At 41.5% G+C, this 17,109-nt stretch overlaps 1 protein-coding gene across 1 annotated transcript; it reads right to left on the bottom strand.

Moving 5' to 3' along the window:
• Positions 1-2,385: 2,385 nt before the first annotated feature.
• LOC131962005 (uncharacterized) lies at positions 2,386-4,563 on the bottom strand. The gene is made up of 2 exons (XM_059326949.1): positions 3,008-4,563; positions 2,386-2,935 (listed from the first exon to the last, which is right to left on the bottom strand). Exons 1-2 carry the CDS (start codon positions 3,551-3,553, stop codon positions 2,858-2,860), a joined length of 624 nt encoding a protein of 207 aa, XP_059182932.1. The 5' UTR covers positions 3,554-4,563; the 3' UTR covers positions 2,386-2,857.
• Between the last annotated feature and the right edge of the window lie 12,546 nt (positions 4,564-17,109).

Here is a 17,109-nt window from a genome sequence, read left to right as displayed (position 1 = left end):
GTGTTCTGGAGGGAACAAACTCGTGTGTTTCCACGTGAATAAAGCTTCAACGGGGAAAAGAACAACTTTAACTAGGAAAACAAAACCTTTACAAAGAATATAGACAACAGAAACAAAAAACAAAAAAAAACATTCAACAAGAAATTAAACCTCTTATGGCTACAGCCTCTCCTGTCCTCTCCTCTCTGCTCTGTGTAAATATAAATATATCTTCCTGCGGAGAAAGAAAATAGAAAACTAGAACCTCAACTGTTAATGACTCGTATTGATCTGAATTCTTCACGCTGCTGCAAATATGAAAAATAAAAAATAAACACATAAAAAGAGCCCTCACTTTCTCCAGTATATACACTGTACACACACACACACACACACACACACACACACACACACACACAGAGTTTATCTCCGGGGGAAACTTTAATAAGAGCAGAACTCTGATCGATGGCTTTAATTTAAACATCAAACATGACACACTCTGCAGGAAGTCAACACTGTGTGTGTGTGTGTGTGTGTGTGTGTGTGTGTGTGTGTGTGTGTGTGTTTGCAGCACAAAACACTCATTTCAGGACTGAATTTCTTTACTCGAAGCTTTGAAAGATAAAATAATGAATAAAAATCAGAATCAGCTGATTGAAACGAGTCGTGATTCTACAGAACGAATGTTTAGATTATAATTATATCATTTATATTTCTGAAAACACAAACCTGCTGCTGCCTCATATTCTGATGTGCAGTGTGTGTGTGTGTGTGTGTGTGTGTGTGTGTGTGTGTGTGATGACCATATGGATGTAATGATGCCCTGCATAACAAGCAGATAGGGTTACACACACACACACACACACACACAGAGTTTATTTTCCACTTAGTTTTTTAACCATAAAACAAATGGTTTGAGAGTTTGAACCAGTGAAGTTATATCAGACATTAAAGGACAGAATATTGTGTTTTATTGTGTATTTATTGTGTATTTATTGAATCTGGTAGAATGTGATGAAAGGCTTCGGCCGACAGCTCGTCTGTCATCATGAGTTCAGCTGCTTCAAACCACAGAACATGCTGCTGCTCTGCTGCAAGATTATACAAGTTATCATCATAAAAACGCCAAATGTAAACAACCATCACAGCCAGAAACTACAGGACGCGTTACGTCAGAGCTGGAAAATTACTGTCTTTTTTTTTTTTTTTAATTTTGTATCTATTTTGAAGATGTTTTGTCTTTTTTGTAATTTGTGTCTTTTTTGTAATTTTTAGTTTTTTTTTGTTATGTTGTCTTTTTTATAATTTCTTGTTTTTTATAATTTTGTGTTTTTTTGTAATTTTGTGTTTTTTTGTAATTGTGTTTTTTTTTAATTTTGTGTTTTTGTAATTTTGTGTTTTTTGTAATTTTGTGTGTTTTTGTAATTTTGTGTGTTTTTTTATTTTGTGTGTTTTTTGTAATTTTGTGTGTTTTTGTAATTTTGTGTTTTTTTGTTATTTTGTGTTTTTTTTTTAATAATTTTGTGTTTTTTGTTATTTTGTGTTTTTTGTAATTATGTTTTTTTTATAATTTCGTGTTTTTTTATAATTTCGTGTGCGTTGTGTGAGGAAGAGGATGTAGAAAAGAGCTCGTTGGGGTTCAACCTGCTCTGAAAGGTCTGATTGATTAGTGACATTAAAACTCATTTATTAGATGATTGTTGTGTTTTCTCTGACAGTAATAACTGATATTTGATCGATATTTTACATCCCGTCACTTTCTCTCCACCGACCGAACAGTGTTGAGCTTTAATGGACTTTCTCCACCTTTTCCTGAATTATGTTGAGATGTTTCAATAAAGAACATCAAACGTAACACACACACACACACACACACACACTAACACATGGTGTGTGTTTGACTTTAATCTAAATGTTATTGATCTGCAGCTCTGAGCTTCACCTGCAGCCGTTTGTGTTCTGCTGGAAAAGGAAGAAAAAAAGTCTGCAGGCAGTTAGCAGGCCTGATCAAAGACACACACACACACACACACACACACTCTGATCACAGCACTTTGTGGTCTCGTGCCACGTGCCTCCTCTTCCTCCTCTCTTCCTGTTCTCCTCCTCTCCTCCCTCCTCAGTCTCTAGTTTCTCTCTGAGAGGAGCTAGCTCAGTTAGCAGCTTTAGCACCAGCAGCGTTCGCTAACGCTGACGTGACGGAGGAAGCTTTAGAGGAGAAGACGAGATCAATTACAAGATACAAAACACCTACAAAATTACTCACAAAAAGACAAAAAATTACCAAAAGTCATCAAAGAGCAACAGAAGAGAGACAATGACTAAAAATGACCAATAAAAGCCAAAAATACCCACAAAATTACCCAGTAACCCCCCCCCCCAATAAAAAAATGACCAAAAGTCATTAAAGAGCAACAAGAGACATAAAATGAGCAACTAAAAAAAAAGAAGTAAAAATGACCATGATAACACACACTCAAAATAACCCCTAAAAAAGATTTTAAAAATTACCAACAGTCATAAAAGAGCAACAGCAGACATAAAATCACCAAAAAAAATTACCAAAATTACCAAAAAAATACCAAAAAGATGGCAAAATGACCAAAAATAGACCAAAAATGCTAACAAAAAATGAGGCCACAGAATGACCCATGAAGGCCGTTTCCCCTCCATCTGGTCCTGCAGACGCTAATTATAATAACTTCTATTGAGAGATTATTACACCATAAACCATTTATTAATGAACCACTGAACGATGAGCGTCATAACGGGAGGACCAGAGTCCTCTGATCCACCTGATAGACCAGTTTGTGGTCCTGATCCACCTGATAAACCAGTTTGTGGTCCCGTCCTAAGAAAACCAGTTTGTGGTCCCGTCCTAAGAAAACCAGTTTGTGGTCCTGATAAACCAGTTTGTGGTCCCGTCCTCTGAAACCAGTTTGTGGTCCTGATCCACCTGATAAACCAGTTTGTGGTCCTGATAAACCAGTTTGTGGTCCTGATAAACCATTTTGTGGTCCTGATCCGCCTGATAAACCAGTTTGTGGTCCTGATCCACCTGATAAACCAGTTTGTGGTCCCCTCCTCTGAAACCAGTTTGTGGTCCCATCCTCTGAAACCAGTTTGTGGTCCCGTCCTCTGAAACTAGTTTGTGGTCCCATCCTCTGAAACCAGTTTGTGGTCCTGATAAACCAGTTTGTGGTCCTGATAAACCAGTTTGTGGTCCTGATAAACCAGTTTGTGGTCCTGATCCACCTGATAAACCAGTTTGTGGTCCCCTCCTCTGAAACCAGTTTGTGGTCCCGTCTTCTGAAACTAGTTTGTGGTCCTGATCCACCTGATAAACCAGTTTGTGGTCCTGATAAACCAGTTTGTGGTCCTGATCCACCTGATAAACCAGTTTGTGGTCCTGATAAACCAGTTTGTGGTCCTGATCCACCTGATAAACCAGTTTGTGGTCCTGATAAACCAGTTTGTGGTCCTGATAAACCAGTTCAGACGCTGACTTCTTCACCCTGGACTCTGTGCTCCATCTCTCTCCTCTGGAGCTCTTTGAAGCTCTCTGAGGGTCCATGAATCGACTGAGCGGCCCCTGAGGGACCCACGGGGCCCCTGTTACATCATGCTAGGGAACATCAAGGCGTTGTTGCTGTGTGTGAAGATCTGAGGTTGCCTGAACCTGCTGCTCTCTGTTTGACCTCCACAATCAAAGCAGCGTGTGAATACGGCAGCGTTTTCATTCCTGTGAAGTCTCTTCTTCTTCTTCTTCTCCTCCGTATACGCGCTCATACGAGACCTAATAGGGTTTTTAGATGTGTTACATAAAGCGTCGGGCTCCCCGGTGGTTTCACTTCTTCATGATTCCAGCTCCTGACATGAATAATGCTCTTCATGGCGCTCTGCAGATGAGCAGCGTCTTTCAGTTGGGGAAATATTTATTCGGAGCTTTGAAGAGGAACGCAGCGACGTGTCACACTGGATGACTTCCTGTTCAAACACATCAGAATAAAACTATCATATCTGGTAAAAACTGTCTTTCTGTCACAGCGTCCTCATAACTCCAAGCTTTGACATCATTTATGTCCTGATAAAACTGTCTTTTAGAACGGGTGGACACAGTTAAAGACAGTGGGAGACAGCTGGACAAGGTTGGACGCTGTTGGAGACAGATAAAACACGGCTGGACAACGTTAGAGACAGTTGGACACAGTTGGACACAGTTGGAGACAGTTGGAGACAGTTGGACACAGATGGAGACAGTTTGAGACAGTTGGAGACAGTTGGACACAGTTGGAGACAGTTGGAGACAGTTGGACACATATGGAGACAGTTTGAGACGGTTGGACACAGTTGGAGACAGTTGGAGTCAGTTGGACACAGACGGACACGGTTGGACACAGTTGGAGACAGTTGGGCACAGATGGAGACAGTTGGACACAGTTGGAGTCAGTTGGACACATATGGAGACTATTGGAGACAGTTGGACAAGGTTGGACACAGTTGGACACAGTTGGACACAGATGGAGACAGCTGGAGACAGTTGGAGACAGTTGGACACAGATGGAGACAGTTGGACACACTTGGAGACACTTGGAGACAGTTGGACACAGTTGGAGACAGTTGGAGTCAGTTGGACACAGATGGACACAGTTGGAGACAGTTGGAGACAACTGGACACAGTTGGAGACAGTTGGACACAGTTGGAGACAACTGGACACAGTTGGAGACAGTTGGAGTCAGTTGGACACAGACGGACACGGTTGGACACAGTTGGAGACAGTTGGACACAGATGGAGACAGTTGGACACAGTTGGAGTCAGTTGGACACATATGGAGACTATTGGAGACAGTTGGACAAGGTTGGACACAGTTGGACACAGTTGGAGACAGTTGGACACAGTTGGACACAGATGGAGACAGCTGGAGACAGTTGGACACAGATGGAGACAGTTGGACACACTTGGAGACACTTGGAGACAGTTGGACACAGTTGGAGACAGTTGGAGTCAGTTGGACACAGATGGACACAGTTGGAGACAGTTGGAGACAACTGGACACAGTTGGAGACAGTTGAAGACAGTTGGACACAGTTGGAGACAACTGGACACAGTTGGAGACAATTGAAGACAGTTGGAGACAGTTGGAGACAACTGGACACAGTTGGAGACAGTTGAAGACAGTTGGACACAGTTGGAGACAGTTGGACACAGTTGGAGTCAGTTGGACACATATGGAGACTGTTGGAGACAGTTGGAGACAGTTGGACACAGTTGGACACAGATGGAGACATTTGGACACAGATGGAGACAGTAAGAGACAGCTGGAGACAGTTGGACACAGTTGGACACAGTTGGAGACAGTTGGACACAGTTGGACACAGATGGAGACAGCTGGAGACAGTTGGAGACAGTTGGACACAGATGGAGACAGTTGGACACAGTTGGAGACAGTTGGACACAGTTGGAGACAGTTGGAGACAACTGGACACAGTTGGAGACAGTTGGAGAAAACTGGACACAGTTGGAGACAGTTGAAGACAGTTGGACACAGTTGGAGACAACTGGACATAGTTGGAGACAGTTGGACACAGATGGAGACAACTGGACACAGTTGGAGACAGTTGAAGACATTTGGACACAGTTGGAGAAAGTTGGACACAGTTGGAGACAGTTGAAGACAGTTGGACACAGTTGGAGACAGTTGGACACAGTTGGAGACAGTTGGAGTCAGTTGGACACAGTTGGACACAGTTGGAGACAGTTGAAGACAGTTGGACACAGTTGGAGACAACTGGACATAGTTGGAGACAGTTGAAGACATTTGGACATAGTTGGAGACAGTTGGACACAGTTGGAGACAGTTGGACACAGTTGGAGACAGTTGGAGACAACTGGACACAGTTGAAGACAGTTGGACACAGTTGGAGACAACTGGACATAGTTGGAGACAGTTGGACACAGATGGAGACAACTGGACACAGTTGGAGACAGTTGAAGACATATGGACACAGTTGGAAACAGTTGGACAAAGTTGGAGACAGTTGGAGACAACTGGAGACAACTGGACACAGTTGGAGACAGTTGAAGACAGTTGGACACAGTTGGAGACAGTTGGACACAGTTGGAGTCAGTTGGACACAGTTGGACACAGTTGGAGACAGTTGGACACAGTTGGAGACAGTTGGACACAGTTGGACACAGTTGGAGACAGTTGGACACAGTTGGAGACAGTTGGAGTCAGTTGGACACAGTTGGACACAGTTGGAGACAGTTGAAGACAGTTGGACACAGTTGGAGACAGTTGGACACAGTTGGACACAGTTGGAGACAGTTGGACACAGTTGGAGACAACTGGACACAGTTGGAGACAGTTGGACACAGTTGGAGACAGTTGGAGACAGTTGAAGACAGTTGGACACAGTTGGAGACAGTTGGACACAGTTGGAGACAGTTGGAGACAGTTGAAGACAGTTGGACACAGTTGAAGACAACTGGACACAGTTGGACACAGTTGGAGACAACTGGACATAGTTGGACACAGTTGGAGACAGTTGGACACAGTTGGAGACAGTTGGAGTCAGTTGGACACAGTTGGACACAGTTGGAGACAGTTGAAGACAGTTGGACACAGTTGGAGACAACTGGACATAGTTGGAGACAGTTGAAGACATTTGGACATAGTTGGAGACAGTTGGACACAGTTGGAGACAACTGGACACAGTTGGAGACAGTTGAAGACATATGGACACAGTTGGAAACAGTTGGACAAAGTTGGAGACAGTTGGAGACAACTGGAGACAACTGGACACAGTTGGAGACAGTTGAAGACAGTTGGACACAGTTGGAGACAGTTGGACACAGTTGGAGTCAGTTGGACACAGTTGGACACAGTTGGAGACAGTTGGACACAGTTGGAGACAGTTGGACACAGTTGGAGACAGTTGGAGTCAGTTGGACACAGTTGGACACAGTTGGAGACAGTTGAAGACAGTTGGACACAGTTGGAGACAGTTGGACACAGTTGGACACAGTTGGAGACAGTTGGACACAGTTGGAGACAACTGGACACAGTTGGAGACAGTTGGACACAGTTGGACACAGTTGGAGACAGTTGAAGACAGTTGGACACAGTTGGAGACAGTTGGAGACAGTTGAAGACAGTTGGACACAGTTGAAGACAACTGGACACAGTTGGACACAGTTGGAGACAACTGGACATAGTTGGACACAGTTGGAGACAGCTGCTTACATTTCTTGTGTAATTTATGTGGCTCACAGTTTGTAAATCGTGTTTTTTAGAGTAACTTACATATTTAGCATAACTTCTGTGTCTCCGTCTCTTCCAGCATTTCATCATTTATTTCCTGTCCAAACTGTCTTTGAGAGCCGGAGGGTTTGTACCTAAATTCAGTGAACCGTATGTGTCTGTATAATGAAGTGAAACGCTCATAGGAGTCTATGGGTGGTGCTGATAAACGGTCTGTTCTGTCCCTTAGGTTGGACATCTGTCCATCACAGTGAGTTAAATCATCTTCAGACTCCAGGATCGACTATTTCAGGTCCACGATCCATTCAAAGACCGTCAGAAAGTTCAAATGTCAACCACAACGTCTGTTTTAATGATAAACGATAAACGGTGTATTTTTGCAGGTTTGAGTCCCCAGCGGGATGGTGCGGTTCAGAGGGTTGATAAGTCGGTTTGGAGTCGGTCCAACCTGCTTCAGACTGAATCTGACAGTCTGATTGGACCCGTCTTCCAGAGATGTCCTCTGAGACGTGGAGACAGACGTGAGCTGGGTTCTGTTTGGACTATAAGGACGTTGAGCTGCTCATTGAGTCACTGAGGGCTTTTATTTAAACACAGATCCAGTCGGAGTGAAACTCTAAACAGAGATCAAAGGTTTCTAAACTCTAAAAAAGACAAAAAAACGTGGACATTTATGTTTCCCACACCTCCGTCACACATGTTGTGTGTTTCCAGGCTGCTGCTGCATCCAAACAACATCCATCCTCTCCTGGTTTTGCATTCAAGAGGATCTCCTGTTTGTAATTTGGCCTTTTTGTTTCTCATCTGTTTCACCACAAGCTCGTTCTAAACTGGACCCACCTGTGGATTTGCATGGCGGGCAGCGAGCGGAGTCTAACTTTACATCTGGTCTTCTCAAAACAAGCTGAAGGGAGACACGGATCTGGTTTCTGTGAATGCTGTGGACTGAGGGGACGGACACATTTGCATTGGATTTCCCTCAGAATGTAATTTGTCGGTGGAATTTCACAAACAGAGCGGCAGCTGGGGCAGGACGGGACATTTATCTGAGTTTAGAGGATCTGAAACGGTTCAAATGAAGAACAAGGATTCAGCTCTGAGGAACGTTTTAACTTCCTGTGACATGACAGACCTGTCTGTCTGCTCAGCTCTCTATGCAGATGATACTCTGTTTTATAATGAATAACATCATGTGTCCTCTACTGTTAAGATTATAAATAAAAGTCATAAAAGAGCATCAAGAGACATACAATGAGCAAAAAAGACACAAAATTACCAAAAACATGTAAAAATAAAAAATAAAAAAAATAAAAAATAACAACCAAAAACAACAACATAAAATGGTTTTAAAAATAAAACAAAAAATACAACCCCCCCTCCAAAAAAAAATACCCCCAAAAAGAGAAAAAAATTACCAAAAGTCATAAAGAGCAACAAAAGAAATACAATGACAAAAAAATACACAATATTACAAAAAAGATGTTGAGATTACAAAAAAAGATGTAAAAATGACCAATAAAAGGCAAAAAATACTTTTAAAAAACCCATGAAGTTACCCAAAAAAGATAAATAATTACAGAAAGTCATAAAAGAGCAAGAGAAGACATACAATGACCATAAGACTCACAAAATTACCCAAAAAATCCAAAAAGATGGCAAAATCACCCAAAAAATACAAAATAAATGCTAAAAATAACCCCTAAGAAGTGATATGAAATTTGTCGGTGGAATTTCACAAACAGAGCGTCAGCTGGGGCAGGACGGGACATTTATCTGAGCTCAGAGGATCTGAAACGGTTCAAATGAAGAACAAGGATTCAGATCTGAGGAACGTTTTAACTTCCTGTGCCATGACGGACCTGTCTGTCTGCTCAGCTCTCTATGCAGATGATACTCTGTTTTATAATGAATTTAAAGCCATGTTTCCACTGTGAGCTGCACAAAATCCACGTTGTTGTGTTGGAGGCAAAAGCTGATAACTGTGTAACCCATAGAGTCCTATGAGCGTTTGGCGTCTATAAAAATGAAGTTAAGTAAAAAAAAATATGATTTACACATTGTGAGTAACGGAAGTTACATAAAAAGGAACTTTACGTCAGAAGTTAAATTTAACAAATACATAATTCACTAACAGCAAGCCATGGGAGTAACGTAAAAAAAAACTTGAGTCACGTAAAAAAACACAAGTAAAAAAAAAAATAAGATTTACAAATCATGAGCCACTGAAGTTATGTTAAAAAAGTTACAGAAAAAATTAAGAAAAAAAAGGATTCACAAACTGCGAGTCATATAACTTACGTTCAAAAAATGTGATGCAAAACTCTGAGCCAAGAAAGTTACGTGACAAAACTGTAAGTTCCGTTTAACAAAATACGTAAGTTATGTTAACAAAAAACAGAAAAAACTATTATTTGGTTCTTTTGATAAACACAACATTTAAACTATAATTCTTAGAACTGTAAGTGACGACTGAATTCATTCAAGATTCATTTAAATCAAATTAAAGCTCAAATCTAACACGTCCCTGATGTGGTCAGCAAACATCCCAACAGAGTTTCCACTATGTATGACTTCCTTCTGTTGTTCCCACTGAGGACGAATGACCCACAGAAAGAATTTAATAATAACAACAATAAGAAAAAGGAGAGTCTACAGTTTAAAAGTGCAGGACGTCCGGCTGCTCAGACACAAAACCACAGTGTCCCCTGTTTGATTCTCTGCTTGTTTCCTGTCTGAATCTCTGCTGTCACCATCCAATCACAGCCACAGTTCACCGCAAACACAAACATCAGCCAGAAAGTCGACACTACCTCGACTTGGGAGCAAAAAAACATTTTTTTTTTAACCCTTTTTACAAGTTCTCAAAACAAAACTTTGTGTCTGACCTAAATAAACTCACATTAAACTTTCATATCAAGGTGGGGGCCACAAAATATCGTCACGAGGGCCACAATTGGCCCGCGGGCCGCAAGTTTGAGACCCCTGCCCTACAGGTCCCAGCAACTTTCATGAAAATCCATCAAATAGTTGTTGAGATATTTCAGTCCGGACCACGAGCTAAAAACACCACAAGATTTAGAAGTGAATTAAAGGGCTCAGAACGCAATAACAGAAATAAATTCCTTCCTAAACACAAAGGTCTTTGGAGTTATAAAGCACTCACACACACACACACATCCATCTGTGTGTGTGTGTGTGTGTGTGTGTGTGTGTGAGAGTGTGTGTGTGTTTAAGCCTGGATGAAGTGGAAACTCCGGCCTGAGGAATGTGTGTGTTTTGGATGGAGGAGTTGCCCATATGGAGAAAAACTGTGTGTTAGTGTGTGAGAGCAGCTGTGATCCAGGTGTGCAGCGGGACGGTAACCTCCCGGCAGCAGGGCGCGTTAACCTCCTGTCAGCAGGGAGCGGTAACCTCCCGGCAGCAGGGCGCGTTAACCTCGGGTCAGCAGGGAGCGGTAACCTCCTGGCAGCAGGACGGTAACCTCCTGGGAGCGGTAACCTCCTGGCAGCGGGACGGTAACCTCCCGGCAGCAGGGTGCGGTAACCTCCTGTCAGCAGGGAGCGGTAACCTCCCGGCAGCGGGGAGATGTAACCTCCTGGCAGCAGGGATCGGTAACCTCCTGGCAGCAGGGATCGGTAACCTCCCGGCAGCAGGGAGCGGTAACCTCCCGGCAGCAGGGAGCGGTAACCTCCTGGCAGCAGGGAGCGGTAACCTCCTGGCAGCAGGGAGCGGTAACCTCCTGGCAGCAGGGAGCGGTAACCTCCTGGCAGCAGGGAGCGGTAACCTCCTGGCAGCAGGGAGTGGTAACCTCCTGGCAGCAGGGAGCGGTAACCTCCCGGCAGCAGGGAGCGGTAACCTCCTGGCAGCAGGGAGCTGTCCAGGAGCAGCAGACTGTTAACTCCCACTGATGGAAACGGCCAAATGTGATTTCATGGTTCTTGGCGGAGAGTCGAGTCCCAAACGTGGGACGACGCCTGAGAGTCCGAGCAAAGGTGACACTGAAACTTTCGACGTGTCCTGTAAGACGAGACCCGGGGAACGACAGAGATAAATGAGCCTCAGATCTCCTCGCTGAGGTCATCGCTCCCCTCACACTGACTTACATTCTCCTACATCTCCCAGAATGCAACACCAGGGAGCTCAAAGAAAAGAGAAGAGTAGGTCGACAGGAAAATAAAGCAAACTTTTCAACTGATTTATCTAGTTAACGGCAAAAATGGCACCAAAAAAATGTTTCTGTTCTTACTTTTTTCTGTTTTATATCACAATAAGTTAGGGCTGGGCGATATATTGATATAAAAGATATATTGATATATTTTTAAATGTGATATGAAATTAGACCATATCACATATATCGATTTCGTTCAATTTCTTTTCTTTCTTTACATATAAATGCTGCCCTTACTAGGGTTTGTCATATTATAGTAGTTATTTTGCAATGTTCGTTATTCTTTTCTTAACTTAACTCCTAAAATAAAGCATAATTATTGCATTTAAAACCCCAAATCTATTTTCCAAGAAAAAACAACTTGTCTTTCATGTAAAACTTTGTGAATATCTGGATTTTCTCGTCACAGTTCAGAAAAACTGAAGAGAAAAAGTGACTTGAACTACTTTGGCATTATAGTTTTACAGACCTTCAAGGTGTGTGAACAACAACAATAAATAGATAGAAACATTTAGGAAAAGTCTTCAAAATTCAACATTATTAAAGATCATTTAGTGTTTTTGTTTGTTTTGTTGGTAAACATTTTGTTATTCAAGGAAAAGGAATATTTCCAAAATTACTTCAGTGGCTCGTGGTTTGTGAGTCACTTTTTTTACGTAACTCCCGTGACTTTTGTAAATGACATTTTCTCACGTAACCTCCGTTTTTTTTTTTTTTACATAACTTGTGTTTTTGTTAACGTAACTTGTGTTTATTAGTTAACTTCTGTGACTCACGGTTTGTAAATCTGTAATTTGAATTTCACATCACAGCCTTTGTGAACCACCTTTTTTTATACGTTACTTCTGTTTTACGCAACTTACATTTTTTAACGTAAGGTCATCCTCGTAGCTCCTTCTCTTCCAGCATTTCATCTTTTATTTCCTCTTTAAACTCTTTTAGAGCCGAACCAGGAAGTTTTCCGTTCTAAACCTAGCTCAGTGGTTTTGGAGCCTAAATCCACAGAAAATGCAGCTTTTTTACAACCGTGAGCCATACGTTTTGGTATAAGGACGTGTGTGCTATTTTTAGAATGCTCATAGGAGTCTATGGGTGGTGCTGACAAAGAGTCTGTTGTCTTTCAGGTTGAACCTCCTGCTGCTGTCACATTGTCTCTCTGGAAATGTTCAAACTACGAGAATAAATCTTGTTTCTGTTCGGTTTTCTTTACCCTTTAAACTGACTTTGAAGCTTAAATTCCCACGGAAAGTTTCCGGAAGTTTAACCGGGAAGATTTCCCCTTTGCAGCCCTGCTGAAAGCTGCCTCACACCAATGAGCATGTAATTACTCCGCAGACATAAAAAAGGCCTTAAAATGGTGTTTGAGGTCTGTGCAACACTTTATTCCTCAACCTTCCATCACACTCGCAGCCTGTAGCGCCACCTGCTGGACAAACTCCACGTAGCAACGCTCCAAGAACTGCTGCATCATGGTGACATTGATATCAGGGCTGACCTGATTCAACCAGTTTAATATCAAAGTATTCACTCTGTTTCTGAGAGCATTTCTAGTGCAGCGTGTTCATTTCTTTTCATTCATTTATCTTTCTACTTCTGATTTCTTTGACACTTTCAGAAAGTCATTTTCTGACTGAGAAATAAAGAAAAACAACCGTCCTATTAGGAATCGGGTTGAAGCGAATCAGAGACAGACAGGAGCTGAAAACACAGGAGAGAGGGATGGAAAGAGAAAAGAGAGGGATGAGAAAGCCAAAGAACAAAGACAGAAGGCAAGAGAGGGATGAATGGAGGTGGAGGAGAGGGAGAGAGGACGTGATGAACTCATAAAGTCGGCATGAACTCCAGGATTCAGGAGGATAAAGTTGCTTTACAGAGTTCAAACTGACTTTTATAGAAGCCTGAAGGCTGAGAGTGACTTCTAGCCCTCGTCCAGCAGCAGATCATCTCACCAGGAGATCACCAGGAGCTGATCCCAGAGAAGGAAGTTCTCTGGTCGTGATAAATAAATATCGGATCTGACGACGAGTCGGGTAAAGCAAACAGACGGAGGAAACAAAGTAAACAACTTTTTACTAACTTATGTTTCCTACATAACTTCAGTGGCTAGCGGTTTATCAATCATGTTTGTTTGTTTTTTTTTAAAGTAATTTAAGAATTTTTGCGTAACTTCCTTGGCTCACGATTTGGGAATCACGTTTTTATACGTAATTTAATTTTTTTTTTTAAATGTAACTTCTGTTTTTCCCCACCTTCAGTAGTTTGTGAGTCACAAAATTATTTTAAAAAAACACAAAATGACCAAAAAAAGACACAACATTACTAAAAAAAAATACAGAAAATTACTAAAAAAAAGACACAAAATGACCAAAAAAAGGACACAGAATTACCAAAAATGACACAGAATTATTTAAAAAAAGAAACAAAATGACCCAAAGACACAAAATGACCAAAAAAATACACAAAATTACAAAAAAAAGACACAAAATTACCAAAAATGACACAGAATTATAAAAAAAAAGACAGAAAATTATTAAGAAAAGACACAAAATTACCCCAAAAAGTGCCATTCATATAAAACTCACATTAAACTTTCATATCAAGGTGGGGGCCACAAAATATCATCAAGAGGGCCACAATGGGCCCGCGGGCCGCCAGTTTGAGACCCATGATTTAAACTGACTTTGACGGTCGATCCACCAAAGAACAAACAGGAACTGGTCTCGGGTCTCGCAGCATTTATTCAGAGACAGAAACGCTTCACTGCTGCAGAGTTAAAAGTTCCAGTTTTGGCTGTTGCACTAAATGACATGAATCTGAACTTCCTCCTCATCTTCTATTCCTTCTCTTCTTCATCTTCCCCATCACTCAAACTGAAATGTTGTTTTTGTGCTGAGTCACAGTGAGCCGACACAGAGCTGTGATTGGTCGGGAGGCGGACAGAGGTCTCATGAGACGAGCCAATCAGAGCAGTGTGTGTGTTTATATGTCCTAAATACTGTATAAACTGTTTTACAAAGCGCTTCTCCAGATGAACTTACACAGAGCAGAGTGTGTGTGTGTGTGTGTGTGTGTGTGTGTGGCGACATATTGAAAGGAATTTTTATTTGCTGTGAAGCTTCGGTGCAGCCCGATCCAAAGAAATCACTCATCTGTTCATGTATTTGCCTCTCAGGCTGTTTGTGGATCCTGAGTGACAAACGTCTGTAAACACACAACCTCCTGCCTCTTCTTCTTCAACGAGTCTCCTCTTTACTGACATGCCCACTTTATACTGATAACCCACGAGTCTCCTCTTTACTGACATGCCCACTTTATACTGATAACCCACGAGTCTCCTCTTTACTGACATGCCCACTTTATGCTGATAACCCACGAGTCTCTTTACTGACATGCCCACTTTATGCTGATAGCCCACGAGTCTCCTCTTTACTGACATGCCCACTTTATGCTGATAACCCACGAGTCTCCTCTTTACTGACATGCCCACTTTATGCTGATAGCCCACGAGTCTCTTTACTGACATGCCCACTTTATGTTGATAACCCACGAGTCTCCTCTTTACTGACATGCCCACTTTATGCTGATAGCCCACGAGTCTCCTCTTTACTGACATGCCCACTTTATGCTGATAGCCCAATCTACTAAATGTCAAAAGCTTCTGAAACCAAACCACAGCAGTGTTTATCTCTCTCGGTTTCTGAATGTGGGACTCTTTTATTAATTCCAGTGAGGTCAAAAATTTGTGCGGAATGCTAAAGGGTTCAAAACAAAACATGTTATTTGTCTTTTGTGAAACTTTTGAGTTTAACAGGAATGATGAAGATAGTGTTTGAAGCCCTTTTGATCTTGTGTCTGGAGTTCCTGGTTTTATCAGCTGCAGACATCGACGCAATAATCTCGTAACAGTTCTGAGACTCAGACGTGTGAACTTTACACCGACTCAGAACTAGAGCTGACGGCAACCTTCAAAAAAATGTTAAACCTGTAAATGAGAAAAGAGGAAACGCGGAGATGAAGAACATGGAAAAATAGAAAAGGGGCTGAAGCCGAGGGGCTTTATGAATGAGACATGAAGCTGTAAAGGTTTTCCCTCCAGAAACGGTATTGTGTTTCCAAACACACACACACACACACACACACACACACATACATTCTTGTACTTCTATCTTTGTGAGGACCCTCATTGTAACAGTGAATTCCCTACCAAGGTTATAATAGTTTTGGATTTTTCATTAGTTTTAGTTTAATTTCGTTGTGAATCTTTGTTTTCAAATCCAGTTAGTTTTAACTAGTTTTTAGAGTGAGTTTGCTAGTTTTAGTTTAGTTTTTATCAGTTGTAGTGTTTTATAATGGGGTATTTGTTGGGTGGGAGATTAAAAGAGGTCACAGTAAATGTTTCCTTTATTTCCTTTGTCTGATCCATCTTCATTATGTATGAAAAAAGTTGAACACAAAGACGAAAACGAAGGACATTTTCACTATAATTTTAGTTAGTTTTGTAACCACACAATACAGTTTCAGTTAATTATCTGTTTTTTTAAACTCTCATTTTTATTTCAGTTAATGAAAATCTTTTTTCAATTCTAGTTTTTGTTATTTCATTTCATTTTCGTTAACTATAATAACCTTGTTCTCGAGCCCCTCACCCTAAGGTAACCATGGTTACCCTAACATAAACCTGATTGTGACCTTTAACCCTTAAAACAAAGTCTGAAATCTCAAGAAAAGCCTTTGAGGACCGGCCGAAATGTCCTCACTTTGTTGATTAAAAACGTGTTCCGGTCCTCACTATGTAGGAAGTACAAGAACACACACACACACACACACACACACACACACACACACACACACACCCCTTGGCTCTGCTCCCTGAGCTGCTGTGCTCCAGTTGTTTCGACCTGTGCAGATGTGTTTTAGACAGCGTCCCCACTTCTCTGGAATCGGGGCTGCCGATTTCAGAGCGGAACAACAACAACAACAACAACAACTAGGAACAGTTGTGGTTGTTAGTACGGCACGGAACACAAACTGCAGCTTGTAATGAAAAAGAGAATGAAGGAAAAGAGGAACAAATGTTCCGACAGTGAGAATAAACACGGTTTGGACTCGTTGACCAGCGGCACACTTCTACCTTTTGTTGCCACGAATGCAAACAGAAAAATGTATTAATCATTAATTAATCCAATATTTGGTCAATAAAGACAATCGGTCCTCATTTCACCCATTTAAGGCGGGAAAGCATTACCGCATTTCTACCACTAACACCGGGGGCGCTGTTGTGTTATTCTACCATTAAAGTGGATACGTTGTTTTGTAGTATTTGTAGTTTTTTCCACCTATTTTCGGTCTCTTGGCCAATGAAATGCATCACAATACATGCGGGAGTGTTGCAATGCATCATGGGACTTTTCCAGAACTTTGAAATCATCACCAAAATACAACAAAATGACCAAAAAAAAAACACAAAATGACCAAAAAAAGACACAAAATGACAAAAAAAAGACACAAAATGACCAAAAAAAACACAAAAGACACAAAATGAGAATCCATATGGGAGTGTCCCAATGCATCATGGGACTTTTCCAGAACTTTGAAATCATCACCAAAATACAACAAAATGACCAAAAAAAAAACACAAAATGACCAAAAAAAGACACAAAATGACCAAAAAAACCACAAAAGACACAAAATGAGAA

This window comes from Centropristis striata, chromosome 23 (genome assembly GCF_030273125.1).
Source record: "Centropristis striata isolate RG_2023a ecotype Rhode Island chromosome 23, C.striata_1.0, whole genome shotgun sequence".
Taxonomy (NCBI): domain Eukaryota; kingdom Metazoa; phylum Chordata; class Actinopteri; order Perciformes; family Serranidae; genus Centropristis; species Centropristis striata.
This window is presented reverse-complemented; position numbering and strand designations above follow the sequence as displayed.